The sequence below is a fragment of the Oncorhynchus gorbuscha genome, linkage group LG24 (genome assembly GCF_021184085.1).
Source record: "Oncorhynchus gorbuscha isolate QuinsamMale2020 ecotype Even-year linkage group LG24, OgorEven_v1.0, whole genome shotgun sequence".
Taxonomy (NCBI): domain Eukaryota; kingdom Metazoa; phylum Chordata; class Actinopteri; order Salmoniformes; family Salmonidae; genus Oncorhynchus; species Oncorhynchus gorbuscha.
The window spans coordinates 49,576,908-49,596,218 of record NC_060196.1 but is presented as its reverse complement, the minus strand read 5'-3'; the positions used below and the strand labels follow the sequence as shown (position 1 = coordinate 49,596,218).

General features: G+C 44.8%; 1 protein-coding gene across 1 annotated transcript; it reads right to left on the bottom strand.

The window, feature by feature from the left end:
* Window positions 1-2,929: 2,929 nt before the first annotated feature.
* On the bottom strand, window positions 2,930-18,350 carry LOC124013212 (lens fiber membrane intrinsic protein-like). The gene is made up of 5 exons (XM_046327456.1): window positions 18,184-18,350; window positions 4,779-4,993; window positions 4,131-4,280; window positions 3,775-3,909; window positions 2,930-3,473 (listed from the first exon to the last, which is right to left on the bottom strand). The coding sequence occupies exons 2-5, from the start codon at window positions 4,951-4,953 to the stop codon at window positions 3,409-3,411; spliced, it is 525 nt and encodes a 174-aa protein (XP_046183412.1). The 5' UTR covers window positions 4,954-4,993; window positions 18,184-18,350; the 3' UTR covers window positions 2,930-3,408.
* Window positions 18,351-19,311: the final 961 nt, after the last annotated feature.

Genomic DNA, 19,311 nt, shown 5'->3' with positions numbered 1-19,311 from the left:
ACCTGGGCTTGACTAGCCATACCTCAAACAGAGACCTGGGCCTGACTAGCCATACCTCAAACAGAGACCTGGGCTTGACTAGTCATACCTCAAACAGAGACCTGGGCCTGACTAGCCATACCTCAAACAGAGACCTGGGCCTGACTAGCCATACCTCAAACAGAGACCTGGGCTTGACTAGTCATACCTCAAACAGAGACCTGGGCCTGACTAGCCATACCTCAAACAGAGACCTGGGCCTAACTAGCCATACCTCAAACAGAGACCTGGGCCTGACTAGCCATACCTCAAACAGAGACCTGGGCCTGACTAGCCATACCTCAAACAGAGACCTGGGCCTGACTAGCCATACCTCAAATAGAGACCTGGGCCTGACTAGCCATACCTCAAACAGAGACCTGGGCCTGACTAGCCGTACCTCAAACAGAGACCTGGGCCTGACTAGCCATACCTCAAACAGAGACCTGGGCCTGACTAGCCATACCTCAAACAGAGACCTGGGCCTGACTAGCCATATCTCAAACAGAGACCGACCGAAAGGCTGGTCTCTAACGGCATGTGATGCCTTTATTGCTAAAGTTTCCTGGAGTTATGTCCAAGGTTTTTGACCTTGTAATCCATTCTTCCACTGCAGACTGAGAATGTATTGATTGATCATTGTGAAATCACTGATCACTGTGAAACCCAAATAAATGACTTTTTGGTGTGCCCACGGTGGTTATATGATAACTTTGATTTACTTATTTGTAAGTACTTTAACTGAGTTGTGATGCTGCTGTATGAGGAAAGCTCTTCACCATAGCCTTTCCAATATCCTCATGGTTCTCTGTACATGCCATGCGTGTTTGGTGGGTGCGTGCTTGTGTGCGTGCGTTTCATCGTTCAAGCTTGCGTGCATGCGAGCGAGCGAGTGAGTGAGTTCAGCCAACAAAAAGAAGAGGAATTTGATCAGTAGGTCATCATTTTTATTGATTTATTTTATTTCACTTTTATTTAACCAGGTAGGCTAGTTGAGAACACCTTTATTTAACCAGGTAGGCTAGTTGAGAACAAGTTATAATTTACAACTGCGACCTGGCCAAGCTAAAGCATAGCAGTTCGACACATACAACAACACAGAGTTACACATGGAATAAACAAACATACAGTCAATAATACAGTAGAAAAAAAGTATATATACAGTGTGTGCAAATGAGGTGAGATAAGGGAGGTAAGGCGAATAATTAGGCAATGGTGGGGAAGTTATTACAATATACCAATTAAATAAGTCGCTCTGGATAAGAGCGTCTGCTAAATTACTTAAATGTAAATGTAAATGAATGTGCAAGTAGAGAATCCCAGACAAACATTCAGTCACACAAACAAATCTATGTGTAATACCGTCAAAGAGTACAGATAGCATCCACTTGTGACTCTCTAGAACAACGTGATGGTGGAGAACTATCCCCAAATGTACCCTCTGTTTGCAGACAACCTGTTTTGCTGTCACGGTTATTGGTTTTATGAAGACCTTAACACTGAGAAGGATGTTAAGCCGAAACGACAGACGCTATGATATCCTTGATGCAGTAAAAATAATTCAACAAAAGTAAGCTTTAAGCTAAATATTTTTCAGTGCGGCACCCATTACATATTTGCTTGTCCAGATTCACTGTTACTGGTATTCAATACCTCTGTCCAGAACAGTACACTGTGTGGACCAAGGGGGCCAAGTAAGGATGCCAAAGGCACCAAGTAAGGACATTTGGACAGAGGTATGCATTTGGCGACTATGTATTTACATTTCTGTCATGGTTTGTGGTTCAGGAATAGCCCGATCACCCATTACCTCAACGCTTACTGTTACATTCCCTTCCAGATGATGACAATTGCCAAATATCTCAGTCGAGGAGGAAGCTGTGATTATGGACTCAGCATTGGAAAGAACATGTTGCCACCCCACCCCGGTGGTCCAGGAATTATCCGTCACATTCTGTTCTTCCTCACATTCTAGCCCATTCTTCTCTCATTGTCTGTGCTCCCCCCCCCCCCGTGTTCCTTCAGTAGATCTGCTAAACTAAAAATATTCTTGAAGACGTCAACAGCCGTAAAGGACAATAGGAGTTTCCACAGGACGAGGGCTGGGGTTCGGGGGAAGCCCTTTATCACAAACAACTAAGCTGTGAAATAAAGGTGACTGGCTTCACTCAGCGTGTGGGATTCTTATCTCCTGTCAGACTGTTGACATCATGCCAGTTCATGTAGCCCTAGTGAACCCCCTGAGAAACCTTCTGGACTTTACCTTGATGTATTGTTTTCCACTTGGTTGTGCAATACTTTCATTATTACAGATTATACAACAGGTGGCTGACATGGGTCTAATCCTGAATGCTGATTGGTTAAAACCCCATTCCAGCTGGTGCCCAATTCCAGTATTACCACAGGGTAATTCTATGATGTTAAAATGTCAATTTACTATTTTCCGTCTGACTGCGCAATCCACTGTCTCATCAGCCCAGCCAAGCAATTTATAAACTTAATCTCAACTATAAAAAGCATCTTGATATGTCCTGGAGGTTTCAGGTTTTAGCTTGTGTCTGGGGCCACCTTGGGCCCACTCTTTAACTCTGCGCCTCTGGGAGAGTAAAAACATGATTCATTGTGGTAGATATAGACAAGGAAAATAATATCCACAATGTATGACAAATCCTTACCTGTTGCAAGGTGTGGTCCTCTTTCACCATCATCCGGTAGCTTTGGCTATGGGATTTCCCAGGCAACAGAAGCAACTCATCTAGCACCATGTGCAAAGCCCTGCTCATGTAAACTGGTTTAGTGCCGCCATCTTGTGGTATAACTTTGTGTGCATCACAAAGGGATGTAAAATAAGGAAAATGAGCCGTTGAAAGGTGGACCTTGCATTAAGGATCAACTTAGAGGCAACAAAACATTTAGAGAGGAACTTTATTGAAAATCTGAGAAATTGTAAAGTCAGCATTGCTGCCCATATTCCTTATCAAAACTACAACACATTTGCATATACAAAAAGCCTGTTGTCATCTTGCATATATGCTTTTGAAAAAGGCACTACGGAGATATCATAACCCTTGCCATGTCAGCCATTTTGAAACATATTCTCCTGTTAACTGCACATAGATAATGAAATGAGTCATATTGACTTTATAAATAAATGCATTATCATTCTCGTAAATGTTCCTTTCATGTGAATGGCAGAAAGCTGTTGTATATTTTTTTAAATCAAACCTTTATTTATCCAGGAAATCCATTGGAAACATCAGGGAATGGAGGCCCATGCAGTCGCAAAGGCTTTCTGTCATATGTTGGCCTCTGGATAAACATGGTCATTCATTCAGTGTAAAATGGTCCTCTTTTTAAAAACAGTTTGTGTATCTTGCTGTGTCTTTCTCTCTAGCGTGTAGGGCCGCCCCCTCTCCTACATTCATGCATTCTGTAGGCACACATGTAAAATATCCCTGGAACACACAGAGCACGTACAGGTTAATGGACAATGGACATTGCATCAGAATCCAGCTGTAGACATACCCTCCCTTCAGCCACTACCCCTCAATCAGGTCTGATGGATCCAGATAGGCATCAGCAATATGATGCAGCCAGGCTCCCCTAACCCATTGGAAGGCTATGGAAAAACCATCACCATATTGCTTTGAACAATCTGGTCTCTTCAGATCTGCTAACACTGGGAGACTTGAGGGTTGATTGTTTTTGGACTGGGTTGGTTGAGTACTGTGATTGATCCTGTGTGTCAGTTCTTACCTGCAAAGAAGGTCATGAGCAGTGCCACCCAGCCCAATATGTAAGACCAAGAGAAACGCCAGTCACCGAAGCGCTTGCCCAGGAAGTTCACTGTCACACCCGTGTAGATGGCCATCGCCAGCAGAACAAATAATGCTGGGAGAAGGAAGGGGGATATAAGAGGTGAAAATACTGCACAAAACTAGTGTCTGTGTGTGTGTGTGTGTGTGTGTGTGTGTGTGTGTGTGTGTGTGTGTGTGTGTGTGTGCGCGTGTGCGTGTGTGCGTGTGTGCGTGTGTGCGTGTGTGTGTGTGTGTGTGTGTGTGTGTGTGTGTGTGTGTGTGTGTGTGTGTGTGTGTGTGTGAGATGAGACTCACTGGAGATGAAAAACATGATCCCTGCAGCGAAGGAGCGGTTGAACCTCTCGAAGGTGGAGAAGTGGGCAAAGGAGAGGATGCCCGCAATGATGCCCGCGAAGCACGACATCCCGGACAGGATCATTAAGGCCCGGGTTGCATTCCAGTACGCTAGAGGGCAACAGTGAAAGAGGTGTGCAGGGTGACAAAACAGAGGCCTTTGTCAAATGCATTCCTTCTTCCAGCCAAGAGTGAAAATGAATGGTATTGTAGTGCCATGCCCAGACACTAGGTGGTACCCTTTTGTAACATTTCTCCTCATTTTCAAGTCAACATTTGAACATTTAGCACACTCTCTTATCCTGAGCAACTAGGTTTAAGTGCCTTGCTCACAGGCACATCAACAGATTTTTCACCTAGTGGCTCAGGGATTTTAACCAGCAACATTTTGATTACTGACCCGACATTCTCAGCAACAGGTCTCTATCCTGAAGTAAAGCAACCATTTATTACGTTTCTGCCAGTGAATGGATGCACTTAGACCTTCCCTTCCATCAGACCAAGTCAGACGGTTAACATATCTCATTTAAATCAAGTGGTCATTGCTATCCCTCTGTATATAATCTATATCCTTCCATCCCCTGACCCCTCCATGGTGTGTGGTCTCACCGATGCTGTCCGTCTGCATGTAACATTTGCCCGACATGCAGTACCTCCACAGGCCCTGGTGGGCGAAGCTGCCTGACAGGCGGTACTGCATCCAGTAGTCTGTTGCCATTGAGACCACCAGTAGGATGTTCCCCACCATGGCACAGAATAGGCCCCCGCCCATGAAGCTATGCATCCTGGGAGATGCTGCTGTGGCTGCTGCGTGGTACCTGATACTGGATAAACACACCTGGATTATATGACAGATGGACACTCAGTTTGCAATGGTCACCTCATAGCTCCTGATATTGGGGAGGAGATGAGGGAGTTAGACACACCTGTACTGATACTGGGGAGGAGATGAGGGAGTTAGACACACCTGTACTGATACTGGGGAGGAGATGAGGGAGTTGGACACACCTGTACTGATACTGGGGAGGAGATGAGGGAGTTGGACACACCTGTACTGATACTGGGGAGGAGATGAGGGAGTTGGACACACCTGTACTGATACTGGGGAGGAGATGAGGGAGTTGGACACACCTGTACTGATACTGGGGAGGAGATGAGGGAGTTAGACACACCTGTACTGATACTGGGGATGAGATGAGGGAGTTAGACACACCTGTACTGATACTGGGGAGGAGATGAGGGAGTTAGACACACCTGTACTGAAACTGGGGAGGAGATGTGGGAGTTAGAAACCTGTATCTGTATGATATGATCTTTATAGCACACACTCATTATTCCATGCTATTGTCATGACGTTGGCCTGGGGGGGGTAGGTTTTTGACAGTCATAAATATCTCTCCCCCCCTTTTTCCTCTCTCTACCCTACTGAGGTTACATTTGCAAAACCCTTGAATAACATAGAGATTCTGGGAACATCAGAAGGTGGGGGGAAATTAACTATATTCTGGTAATCCAACAAATGGAACATATTAATGAATATGATGTCAGTTCGGTTGTCATCTGAGACATTCTCATCAATGATAAGATGACATAAACTAAACAGTGGAAAGTCTACACATCAGAGTTATCGGATTCACATGGAATTGTTATTCAATTTAAATGTTTGAATATGAAATGTGAGATTTGGGTTTTCATAAAATAGGGTTCTGCTCAATCAGTGGCCCACCCCTGTGAAGGGACATGGGCTATAAAACTTTTCAAGCACGCCCTCCTCTCCCTTCCTATATAAGCCCTTGACGACAATATAACCTCCTGTTCCGAGGACGTGAGGACGACGGTCCTATGTCAGAATGGTTCAGATAATAACTACAGAACGAAGCTAACATCAGCGTGAGCTTTGGTTGCGAATGGTATGAACTTTGAACTCTTATTCACTACAAAAGTGATACCTCCTAGCCGTTGAGTTAGCAACAGCAGATACAAACGTGGGCTAGGAAGGAACAGACAGAGTATCCCGTCTATCACCCAACGACGTTACTACAACGTATCCAAATGACAACCAGAGACTATCTTCAAAGGACTCTACCACCAACCTACCGAAGCGCAGCTCAGAGTAAATATTTATTGCATTTTCCTTTTCCAAATGGGCGGTAATTTAGAATGCATAAGATACTGTATTTATGATAGCACAGCTTCCTCCCATTGTTCCTCAGTCTTCCCGCTCTTTCACTCAAACCCAGACCCTTTTCTTTTGTGTAACAAGCTGTCATATCTGTTCTGCCCGCTAGGGACGTTTTCCTTTATGACGTCATTTGTAATAAAGTTATGATTTAATTATGTGTATGTGTAATTCTGTGTGATTAGTTAGGTATTTAGTAAATAAATAATTAAACCCAATTTTGCATAGCTGATTCAACTTGTGAGCCAGGGTTCGTGCAGATAACAAAGAATTTACCACTTTCAGATGAGACTGAATTAAGATGACGATTAATATTGACTGCTATTGATGTAAAATATTGCTAGGTCTTTAAGAGTTTATTCGGAAGATAACAGATCTATAAATATTATTTTGTGGTGCCCGACTCTCTAGTTAATTAAATTTACATGATTAGCTCAATCAGGTAATATTAATTACGGAGAAATTATTTTATAGAATAGCATGTCATATCACTTAATTCAGCATAGCCAAAGACAAAACACTGTGATGCAGACTTCAATAGAAACCTGAATAAGTTTAGTACTTGTCCTGACACTGGGGAAAAGTGTGACATGGTGACAGTGGACAACAAAATCGAAAAGACAAAGTACAAATCGCTGAGTATCAATGATCTCAAATCATATACAGTACCAGTCAAAAGTTTGGGCACAACTACTCATTGCAGGGTTTTTCTTAATTTTTACTATTTTCTACATTGTAGAAAAATTGTGAATACATCAAAACTATGAAATAACACATATGGAATCATGTAGTAACCAAAAAAGTGTTAAACAAATCAAAATATATTTTAGATTCTTCAAAGTAGCTACCCTTGTCTTGATGACAGCTTTGCACACGCTTGGCATTCTCTCAACCAACTTCACCTGGAATTCACCTGGAATAGCCAACAGTCTTGAAGGAGTTCCCAAATATGCTGAGTACTTGTTGGCTGCTTTTAATTCACTCTGCAGTCCAACTCATCCCAAACCATCTCAATTGGATTTAGGTTGGGTTATTGTGGAGGCCAGGTAATCTGATGCAGCACTCCATCACTCTCCTTCTTGGTCAAATAGCCCTTACACAGCCTGGAGGTGTTTTTTGTCATTGTTCTGTTGAAAACAAATGATATTCCCACTAAGCGCAAACCAGATTGGATGGCGTATAGCTGCAGAATGCTGTGGTAGCCATGCTGGTTAAGTGTGCCTTGAATTCTAAATAAATCACAGACAGCGTCACCAGCAAAGTACCCCCACACCATCACACCTCATCCTCCATGCTTCACGGTGGGAACCACACATCCTCCGTTCACCTACTCTTCGTCTCATAAAGTAACAGGGCGGTTGGAACCAAAGATTTCAGATTTGAACTCATCAGACCAAAAGGACAGATTTCCACTGGTCTAATGTCCATTGCTCATATTTCTTGGCCCACGCAAGTCTCTTCTTCTTATCAGTGTCCTTTAGGAATGGTTTCCATGCAGAAATTTGACCATGAAGGCCTGTTCTCCTCTGAACAGTTGATGTTGAGATGTGAAGCATTTATTTAGGCTGCAATTTCTAAGGTTGGTAAATCTAATTAACTTATCCTCTGCAGCAGAGGTAACTCTGGGTCTTCCTTTCCTGTGTCGGCCCTCATGAGAGCCAGTTTCGTCATAGGTATTGATGGTTGTTGCGACTGCACTTGAATAAACTTTAAAAGTTCTTGAAATGTAATGATGCACTGTCATTTTTTCTTTGCTCATTTGAGCTGTTCTTGCCATAATATGAACTTGGTATTTTACCAAATAGGGATATCTTCTCTGTACCACCCCTATCTTGTCACAACACAACTGATAAGAAGGAAATAAATTCCACAAATGAACTTTTAACAAAGCAACCTGTCAATTGAAATGCATTCCAGGTGACTACCTCATGACGCAAGTTGAAAGAAAGCCAAAGCTGTCATCAAGGCAAAGGGTGGCTACTTTGAAGAATCTCAAATATAACATATATTTTTATTTGTTTCACACTTTTTTGGTTACTACATGATTCCATATGTGTTATTTCATAGTTTTGATGTCTTCAGAAAAGCCCTTGAATGAATAGGTGTGTCCAAAATTACAGAGCTGATATTGAGGATCAGTTGTGCTCACTCATTATAACTACTTTATATGATGCTATGGCAAACACAATAAATGAGAAACAACCAAAGCTTGACAGCGAAATCAAAGCTTGAAGACTAGAATCAAAGCTTGACGACTGTCACGCCTTGGTCTTTGTATTTTGTGTTTTCGTTATATATTTGGTCAGGCCAGGGTGTGACATGGGTTTATATATTGTATTTTCGTATTGGGGTTTGTAGTATTTGGGATTGCGGCTGAGTAGGGGTGTTGTATAGGCTTGGCTGCCTGAGGCGGTTCTCAATCAGAGTCAGGTGATTCTCGTTGTCTCTGATTGGGAACCGTATTTAGGTAGCTGGGGTTTCACTGTGTATTTCGTGGGTGATTGTTCCTGTCTCTGTGTAGTTTCACCAGATAGGCTGTAATTAGGTTTCACCTTCCGTTTGTTGTTTTGTATTTTGTATAGTTATTTCATGTGTCACTTTTTCCATTAAAGTAATGAGTAACCACCACGCTGCATTTCGGTCCGACTCTCTTTCGACAAACGAAGAACGACGTTACAGAATCACCCACCACACACGGACCGAGCAGCGTGTTAACAGGCAGCTGGAACAGCGAAGGGAGGACGTTATGGACAGAAGAGGCATGGAGTATACGACGTGGGAAGAAATAGACAGGTGGGCGGTCGACCCAGAGAGAATGCCGGAGCCCGCCTGGGATTCGGTGGAGCAGTACGAAGAGGGCTATAGGCGAATGGAGTCAAAAGAAAGACACGGCGGCGCAGAGCGAAACCCGAAAGTCACCCCCAAATATTTATTTGGGGAGGGCTCAGGGAGAAAGTAGCAGAGTCAGGAGTCAGACCTGAGCCTACTCTCCCTGTTAATTGTGAGGAGCAGCGATATAAGGACTTCTGGTCTTGGGAGGAGATATTAGACGGAAAAGGACCCTGGGCTCAGCCTGGAGAATATCGCCGCCCCAAGGAGGAACTAGAGGCGGATAAAGCGGAGAGGCGCTGGTATGAGGAGGCAGCACGGCGACGCGGATGGAAGCCCGAAAAGCAGCCCAAAAAAAATGATTGGGGGGGGCTTAAAGGGAGTATGGCTATGCCAGGTAGGAGACCTGCGCAAACTCCCTGTGCTTACCGGTGGGCTAAAGAGACCGGGCAGACACCGTGTTATGCTATGGAGCGCACGGTGTTTCCAGTGCGGGTGCATAGCCCGGTGCGGTTCATACCAGCCCTTCGTATTGGCCGGGCTAGAGTGGGCATCGAGCCAGGTAAGGTTGGGCAGGCTCGGTGCTCAAGAGCTCCAGTGCGCCTGCACGGTCCGGTCTATCCAGAGCCACCTCCACACACCAGTCCTCCGGTAGCAGCTCCCCGCACCAGGCTTTCTGTGCGTGTTCTCGATCCTGTAGCACCAGTTCCAGCACCACGCACCAGGCCTTCAGTGCACCTCGCCTGTTCAGCACAGCCAGAGCCTTCCTTCCCTCCTGCGCTGTCGGAGTCTCCCGCCTGTTCAGCGCTATCAGAGCCTTCCTCCTCTACAGCGCTGCCGGAGCCTCCTGCCTGTTCGGAGCAGCCTGAGCTGCCACTCTGTAGGGAGCTGTCAGTCTGCAAGGTGCTGTCAGTCTGCATGAAGCAACCAGAGCTGTCAGTCTGCAAAGAGCTGCCAGTCTGCAAGGAGCTGTCAGTCTGCAAGGAGCTGTCAGTCTGCAAGGAGCTGCCAGTCTGCAGGGTGCTGTCAGCCTGCATGGAGCAGCCAGAGCTGTCAGTCTGTATGAAACAGCCAGAGCTGTCAGTCTGTATGAAGCAGCCAGAGCTGTCAGTCTGCATGAAGCAGCCAGAGCTGCCAGTCTGCAAAGAGCTGCCAGTCTGCAAGGAGCTGTCAGTCTGCAATGAGCTGCCAGTCTGCAGGGTGTTGTCAGCCTGCATGGAGCAGTCAGAGCTGTCAGTCTGCAAGGAGCTGTCAGCCTGCATAGAGCAGCTAGATCCGCCAGTCAGCCATGATCTTCTAGATCTGCCAGTCAACCAGATTCTTCCAGATCTGCCAGTCAACCAGTCTCTTCCAGATCTGCCAGTCTGCATAGAGCAGCTAGAGCTGCCAGTCAGCCATGATCTTCTAGATCTGCCAGTCAACCAGATTCTACCAGATCTGCCAGTCAACCAGAATCTTCCAGATCTGCCAGTCAACCAGAATCTTCCAGATCTGCTAGTCAACCTGAATCTTCCAGATCCGCCAGCCAGCCAGGATCTACCGGAGCCTACTACCTACCTGAGCTTCATCTCAGTACTGGGCTTCCTCTCAGTACTGGGCTTTCTCTCAGTTCCGGGCTGCCCATCAATCTCGAGCTGCCCCTCAATCCCGAGCTACCCCTCAGTCCCGAGCTGCCCCTCAGTTCCGAGCTGCCCCTCAGTCCCGAGCTGCCCCTCAGTCACGAGCTGCCCCTCAGTCACGAGCTGCCCCTCAGTCACGAGCTGCCCCTCAGTCACGAGCTGCTCCTCAATTCAGTGGGGATCTGGGTGAAGACTATTAGGCCATGGTCGGCGGCGAGGATGCATTATCCCAGGACGCGAAGGGGAGGAACTATGACTTTAATGGAGTGCGGTCCACGTCCCGAGCCGGAACCGCCAGCATGGACAGACGCCCACTCGGACCCTCCCTATGGTTTTGAGGTGCGTCCGGGAGTCCGCACCTTAGGGGGGGGGGTTCTGTCACGCCTTGGTCTTTGTATTTTGTGTTTTCGTTATATATTTGGTCAAGCCAGGGTGTGACATGGGTTTATATATTGTATTTTCGTATTGGGGTTTGTAGTATTTGGGATTGCGGCTGAGTAGGGGTGTTGTATAGGCTTGGCTGCCTGAGGCGGTTCTCAATCAGAGTCAGGTGATTCTCGTTGTCTCTGATTGGGAACCGTATTTAGGTAGCCGGGGTTTCACTGTGTATTTCGTGGGTGATTGTTCCTGTCTCTGTGTAGTTTCACCAGATAGGCTGTAATTAGGTTTCATGTTCCGTTTGTTGTTTTGTATTTTGTATAGTTATTTCATGTGTCACTTTTTCCATTAAAGTCATGAGTAACCACCACGCTGCATTTCGGTCTGACTCTCTTTCGACAAACGAAGAACAACGTTACAACGATGAGAATCAAAGCTTGACGACTAAAGACATGCTAAGTGAATATTACCTAATTTGAGCAATTTTCATTTCGTATGTACAGTTGAAGTCGGAAGTTTACATACACCTTAGCCAAATACATTTAAACTCAGTTTTTCACAATTCCTGACATTTAATCCTAGTAAATATTCCATGTCTTAGGTCAGTTAGAATCACCACTTTATTTTAAGAATGTGAAATGTCAGAATAGTAGTAGAGAGAATGATTTATTTCAGCTTTTATTTGTTTCATCACATTCCCAGTGGGTCAGAAGTGTACATACACTCAATTAGTATTTGGTAGCATTGCCTTTAAATTGTTTGACTTGGCTCAAACGTTTCGGGTAGCCTTCCACAAGCTTCCCACAATAAGTTCGGTGAATTTTGGCCCATTCCTCCTGACAGAGCTGATGTAACTGAGTCAGGTTTGTAGGCCTCCTTGCTCGCACACAGTCTTTCAGTTCTGCCCACAAATGTTCTATAGGATTGAGGTCAGGATTTTGTGATTGCCACTCCAATACCATGACTTTGTTGTTCTTAAGACATTGTGCCACAACTTTGGAAGTATGCTTGTGGTCACTGTCCATTTGGAAGAGCCATTTGCGACCAAGCTTTAACTCCCTGACTGATGTCTTGAGATGTTGCTTCAATATATCTACATAATTTCCCTTCCTCATGATGCCATCTATTTTGTGAAGTGCATCAGTCCCTCCTGCAGCAAAGCACCCCACACACAACATGATGCTGCCACCCTCGTGCTTCAAGTTGGGCTGGTGTTATTCGGCTTGCAATCCTCCCCCTTTTTCCTCCTAACATAACGATGGCCATTATGGCCAAACAGTTCAATTTCTGTTTCATCAGACCAGAGGACATTTCTCCAAAAAGTACGATCTTTGTCCCAATGTGCAGTAGCAAGCCGTAGTCTGTTTTTTGATGGCGGTTTTGGAGCAGTGGCTCCCTCCTTGCTGAGCGGCCTTTCAGGTTATGTCGATATTGGCCTCGTTTTACTGTGGATATAGATACTGTTGTACCTGTTTCCTCCAGCATCTTCACAAGGTACTCCATTCGGTTTATTTTTTAATTCTTATTATTTTTATCTGTCGGCCCCAGCCGCGAACTCAGGCTCTGTGTTTAGTTAACTGACCCTCTCTGCCCAGTCATCGCCATTTTACTTGTTGTTGTTTTAGCTGATTAGCTGTTGTTGTTTCACCCGTTGTTGTCTTAGCTAGCTCTCCAAATCAACACCTGTGATTACTGTATGCCTCGCTGTATGTCTCTCTCATATGGCAATATGCCTTGTATACTGTTGTTTAGGTTAGTTATTGTTTTAGTTTACAATGGAGCCCCTAGTTCCACTCATTATACCTCTGATACCTCCTTTGTCCCACCTCCCACACATGCGGTGACCTCACCCATTATAACCAGCTTATCCAGAGATGATTATCATCACTCAGTGCCTGGGCTTACCCCCGCTTTACCCGCACCCCACCATACCCCTGTCTGCACATTATGCCCTGAATCTATTCTACCACGCCCAGAAATCTGCTCCTTTTATTTTCTGTCCCCAACGCTCTAGGCGACCAGTTTTGCTAGCCTTTAGCCGTACCCTCATCCTAATCCTCCTCTGTTCCTCGGGTGATGTGGAGGTAAACCCAGGCCCTGCGTGTCCCCAGGCTCCCTCATTTGTTGACTCCTGTGATTGAAAAAACCTTGTGTAGCTCCCTCCAGTAACCACGAGCACAACCGTTCCTTGATTTTAACTGACGGCTTTATTCTGTAGTTTTAGTCAGAATTATCACCTTCTGTGAGAACTATAAAGTAAATGAAAAATACAGTTAAGCACACTCTTACAACCTTCTTATCTTACGAGTGACTTATTAGCTTGGTATAACTCTGAAGTGCTTACATACATAAACAGTTTAGCCGGAGCTATAACAGTATCAGATTAAACACATGAATAAAGGAAAAATACCTCATTGGCTGCTTATTACAGAAGGGAGGATATCAAACTTCACACTTATTATTCCTGGCATGAATTCACACTTCATCCTTAATTATTATAACGTTACCATCATAACGTACACGCTTAAACTTTTACGAACCACACCTGATGACATGAAAACTTAGCTAACACAGCGCGGGATTGCCTTCCCTCCAAAGGTGTGTTGCCACAATACTGTCCCCATTACAACAGTTGTTAGCTACGTAGTTCCGCTTGTCTTATTTCCCCCGCATAGCGAACACGTAAACAATTCAAACAAAAAACAACATAGACTTACAGGTTACTTGTCAGTTACACCTTGGTTTCATTTTACTCTGCTTTAGCACACTCTGCCAACCCTGATGTCCTTGCCGTGTCTGAATCCTGGCTTAGGAAGGCCACCATCTCAATTCTGAGATTTCCATACCCAGCTACAACATTTTCCATCATGATAGAACTGCCAAAGGGGGAGGAGTTGCAATCTACTGCAGAGATAGCCTGCAATGTTCTGTCATACTTTCCAGGTCTATACACAAACAGTTTGAACTTCTTATTTGAACCTCTCCATAAATAAGTCTTACACCGTTTCCGCCTACTATCGACCCCCCTCCGCTCCCAGCTGTGCCCTGGACACCATTTGTGAATTTATTGCCCCCCATCTAGCTTCAGAGTTCGTTCTGTTAGGTGACCTAAACTGGGACAGTCGAACAATCTAGATGCCCTCAACCTCACACAAATCATCAAGGAACCCACCGGGTATATCCCTAAATTCGTAAACATGGGCACCCTCATAGACATTATCCTGAATTGCCCTCCAAATACACCTCCGCTGTTTTCAATCAGGATCTCAGCGATCACTGCCTCATTGCCTGTATCCGCTATGGGTCCGCTGTCAAATGACCACCCCTCATCTCTGTCAAACGCTCCCTAAAACACTTCTGTGAGCAGGCCTTTCTAATCGACCTGGCCCGGGTATCCTGGAATGATATTGACCTCATCCCGTCAGTAGAGGATGCCTGGTAATTCTTTAAAAGTAATTTCCTCACCATCTTAGATAAGCATGCCCCGTTCAAAAAATGCAGAACTAAGAACAGATATAGCTCTTGGTTCACTCCAGACCTGACTGCCATTGACCAGCACAAAAACATCCAGTGGAGGACTGCAATAGCATCGAATAGTCCCCACGATATACAGGGACGTCAGGAACCAATAAACACAGTCAGTCAGGAAAGCAAAGGCTAGCTTTTCAAGCAGAAATTCACAGTTTTGGGACACTAAAGTACATTGAGAACAAGAGCGCCTCCTCCCAGCTGCCCACTGCACTGAGGATAGGCCACACGGTCACCACTGATAAATCCATGATAATCGAAAATGTCAATAAGCATTTCTCAACGGCTGGCCATGCCTTCCTCTTGGCTACACCAACCCCAGCCAACAGCTCCGCCTCCCCTGCAGCTACTCGCCCAAGCCTCCCCAGCTCCTCCTTCACCCAACTCCAGACAGCAGGTGTTCTGCTAGAGCTGCAAAACCTGGACCCGTACAAATCAGCTGGGCTAGACATTCTGGACCCTCTCTTTCTAAAACTATCCGCCGCCATTTTTGCAACCCCTATTACCAGCCTGTTCAACCTCTCTTTCGTATCGTCCGAGATCCCTAAAGATTGGAAAGCTGCCGCGGTCATCACCCTCTTCAAAGGGGGGTGACACCCTAGACCCAAACTGTTACAGACCTATATCCATCCTGCCCTGCCTTTCTAAAGTCTTTGAAAGCCAAGTAAATAAACAGATCACTGAACATTTCGAATCCCACCGTACTTTCTCCGCTGTGCAATCCGGCATCCGAGCCGGTCACGGATACACCTCAGCCACACTCAAGGTACTAAACGATATCATAACCGCCATCGATAAAAGACAGTACTGTGCAGCCGTCTTCATCGACCTGGCCAAGGCTTTCGACTCTGTCAATCACTGTATTCTTATCGGCAGACTCAATAGCCTTGGTTTTTCTAATGACTGCCTCGCCTGGTTCACCAACTACTTTGCAGACAGAGTTCAGTGTGACAAATCGGAGGGCATGTTGTCCGGACCTCTGGCCGTCTCTATGGGGGTACCACAGGGTTCAATTCTCGGGCCAACTATTTTCTCTGTATATATCAATGATGTCGCTCTTGCTGCGGGCGATTCCCTGATCCACCTCTACGCAGACGACTCCATTCTGTATACTTCTGGCCCTTTTTTTGGACACTGTACTAACTAACCTCCAAACAAGCTTAAATACCATACAACACTCCTTCCGTGGCCTCCAACTGCTCTTAAATGCTAGTAAAACCAAATGCATGCTTTTAAACCGTTCGCTGCCCACACCCGCCCGCCCGACTAGCATCACCACCCTGGACGGTTCCGACCTAGAATATGTGGACAACTATAAATACCTAGGTGTCTGGCTAGACTGTAAACTTGCCTTCCAGACTCATATTAAACATCTCCAATCCAAAATCAAATCTAGAATCGGCTTTCTATTTCGCAACAAAGCCTCCTTCACTCACGCCGCCAAACTTACCCTTGTAAAACTGACTATCCGACCGATCCTCGACTTTGGCGATGTCATCTACAAAATAGCTTCCAACACTCTACTCAGCAAACTGGATGCAGTCTATCATAATGCAATCATTTTTGTTACCAAATCACCTTATACCACCCACCACTGCGACCTGTATGATCTAGTCGGCTGGCCCTCGCTACATATTCGTCACCAGACCCACTGGCTCCAGGTCATCTATAGGTCTATGCTAGGTAAAGCTCTGCCTTATCTCAGTTCACTGGTCACGATAACAACACCAGACCGGAGCACACGTTCCAGCAGGTATATCTCACTGGTCATCCCCAAAGCCAACACCTCATTTAGCCGCCTTTCCTTCCAGTTCTCTGCTGCCAGTGACTGGAACGAATTGCAAAATAAATAAAAGAAAAATATATATTTTTTAAATTGCTGAAGTTGGAGACTTTTATTTCCCTCACCAACTTTAAACATCAACTATCTGAGCAGCTAACCCGATCGCTGCAGCTGTACATAGCCCACCCAATCTACCTACCTCATCCCCATACTGTTTTTTTTTAAACTTACTTTTCTGCTCTTTTGCACACCAGTATCTCTATTTGCACATCATCATCTGCTAATTTATGACTCCAGTGTTAATCTGCTCAATTGTAATTATTCGCTCCTATGGCCTATTTATTGCCTACCTCCTCATGCCTTTTGCACACACTGTATATAGACTTTCTTTTTTCTACTGTGTCATTGGCTTGTTTATTGTTTACTCCATGTGTAACTCTGTGTTGTTGTCTGTGTCACACTGCTTTGCTTTATCTTGGCCAGGTCGCAGTTGCTAATTAGAACTTGTTCTCAACTAGCCTACCTGGTTAAATAAAGGTGGAAAAAAATAGTCCCTTTGCTCTTTTCGCACCAAAGTACGTTCATCTGTTATAATCTCTACCCGGCACAGCCAGAAGAGGACTGGCCACCCCACATAGCCCGGTTCCTCTCTAGGTTTCTTCCTAGGTTTTGGCCTTTCTAGGGAGTTTTTCCTAGCCACCGTGCTTTTACACCTGCATTGTTTGCTGTTTGGGGTTTTAGGCTGGGTTTCTGTACAGCACTTTGAGATATCAGCTGATGTACGAAGGGCTATATAAATAAATTTGATTTGATTTGATCTCTTGGAGACAGAACGTGTCTCCTTCCTGAGCGGTATGACGGTGTGTGGTCCCATGGTGTTTATACTTGCATACTATTGTTTGTACAGATGAACGTGGTACCATCAGGCATTTGGAAATTGCTCCCAAGGATGAACCAGACTTGTGGAGGTCTACAATTCAATTTCTTTCTGAGGTCTTGGCTGATTTATTTAGATTTTCCCACAATGTCAAGCAAAGAGGCACTGAGTTTGATGGTAGGCCTTGAAATACATCCACAGGTACACCTCCAATTGACTCACATGATGTCAATTAGCCTATCAGAAGCTTCTAAAGCCATTACATAATTTTCTGCAATTTTCCAAGCTTAAAGGCTCAGTCTACTTAGTGTAAGTAAACTTCTGACACACTGGAATTGTGATACAGTGAAATATAACTGAAATAATCTGTCTGTAAACAATAGTTGGAAAAATGACTTGTGTCATGCACGAAGTAGATGTCCTAACCGACTTGCCAAAACTATAGTTTGTTAACAAAACATTTGTGGAGTGGTTGAAAAACATGTTTTAATGACTCACAATCTAAGTATATGTAAACTTCTGACTTCAACTGTAGCTGAGTCTTAAAATGAGACCTGTTAACATATATGAACATGTGTTCCAAATATAATAAACAAACATTGTCACGGAATAGACGTTTACAACTAGCAGCGGTAAACATCAGCTCTTTTGCCAAGCACTTAATAAATTACGTTTGATCAAGGCTTAGTCAACCACTAGTTCAACATTGTCTTTACCTTTAAGACTTCAGTTCACCATTAAGTTGAGTAACTTATTCTTTGGCACAACTATACATTTCTATCAAGGTAACATTATAAAGATATATTTAGAATGTCCCTTACCTTGTTTCTTCAGTAAAAGTACGCTCTTAACCGTCTACCTTTCTGGGGAGAAAGGGAGAGAGGGTAGAGGGAAAGAGAGAGAGAGAAGGAGAGACGTTGCAGGCCTAGGAGGGGAGATAGGAGAATGAAAAAGAACTCCATTGGGCTGAATTCCAAAAAGTTATCCCCTCTGTTTTTTCTGTTGATGGAAGCAGAATCCTTAAACAATCGGTCCCAATGTAACGGATGTACTATCGCGTGGGGCACGGGATCACGTGACCCCCTCTGTCCTTTCAGTGTGGGCAGCTGGGATGGGGTCAGGGGGTTAAGGTAGGGGCTTTGGTTGGGGGGCTACATATCCTTTATGTTTTGTATTTGGTATGTTCTAGAATTGTGGGTGTACATAGGTATGAAGTACTGCTGGAATCAATGTAACATGCTGAAGCCAACATTTTTCTTTCAATGGATCTGGGGCTGTGGTTGCATGGATAGACATTTAGGCACACATATAGGGAGAGATGGCCCCTCTGTCTCACTGGTTGTCCTCTCTCTAATATAGAGAATACATATGTAATATGTAGATCACCTGCATCCTCATAATACTGTCTTTAAAATACACCGTTAGTTGAGCAATGTGATCGTAGTTTTCCATGACACAGTATTTATATAGTGTATACACACACTTCAATACACTCACTTAAACCACACACAGGAACACACACACCCACACACTCTGCCATTCTTAAGACAGCTACAAACGGTTCTGTGAGGCCTGAGCAATGGATAGGTCATCTTCGAATGACAGAAATGTCATACCGTTCATCAAAAGCCACCACCACCGTGGCATTTAACAGAATCAATTGATCAAAACATAGCAATTAGAACTGCCATTTCATTTCACACAATCTTACAATCAGTGTTAGCATATAGGCACGGGACAGATGGCCAGAGGATGCAGACACCACAGATGCAGATAAGGACGTGTTTCTGTCTGCTTCATTATACAAGGCGGTGGGTGGGTAGTGATAACCTTATAGAGATAAAAGTGATGGTTGACAATTTCATGACCTGTGAAACTGAGGCTGTGTATATATATTTCATTAGTCTTTCTTGGGTTTTTGTGCGAACCAGTTAACAAGAATTCTGTCC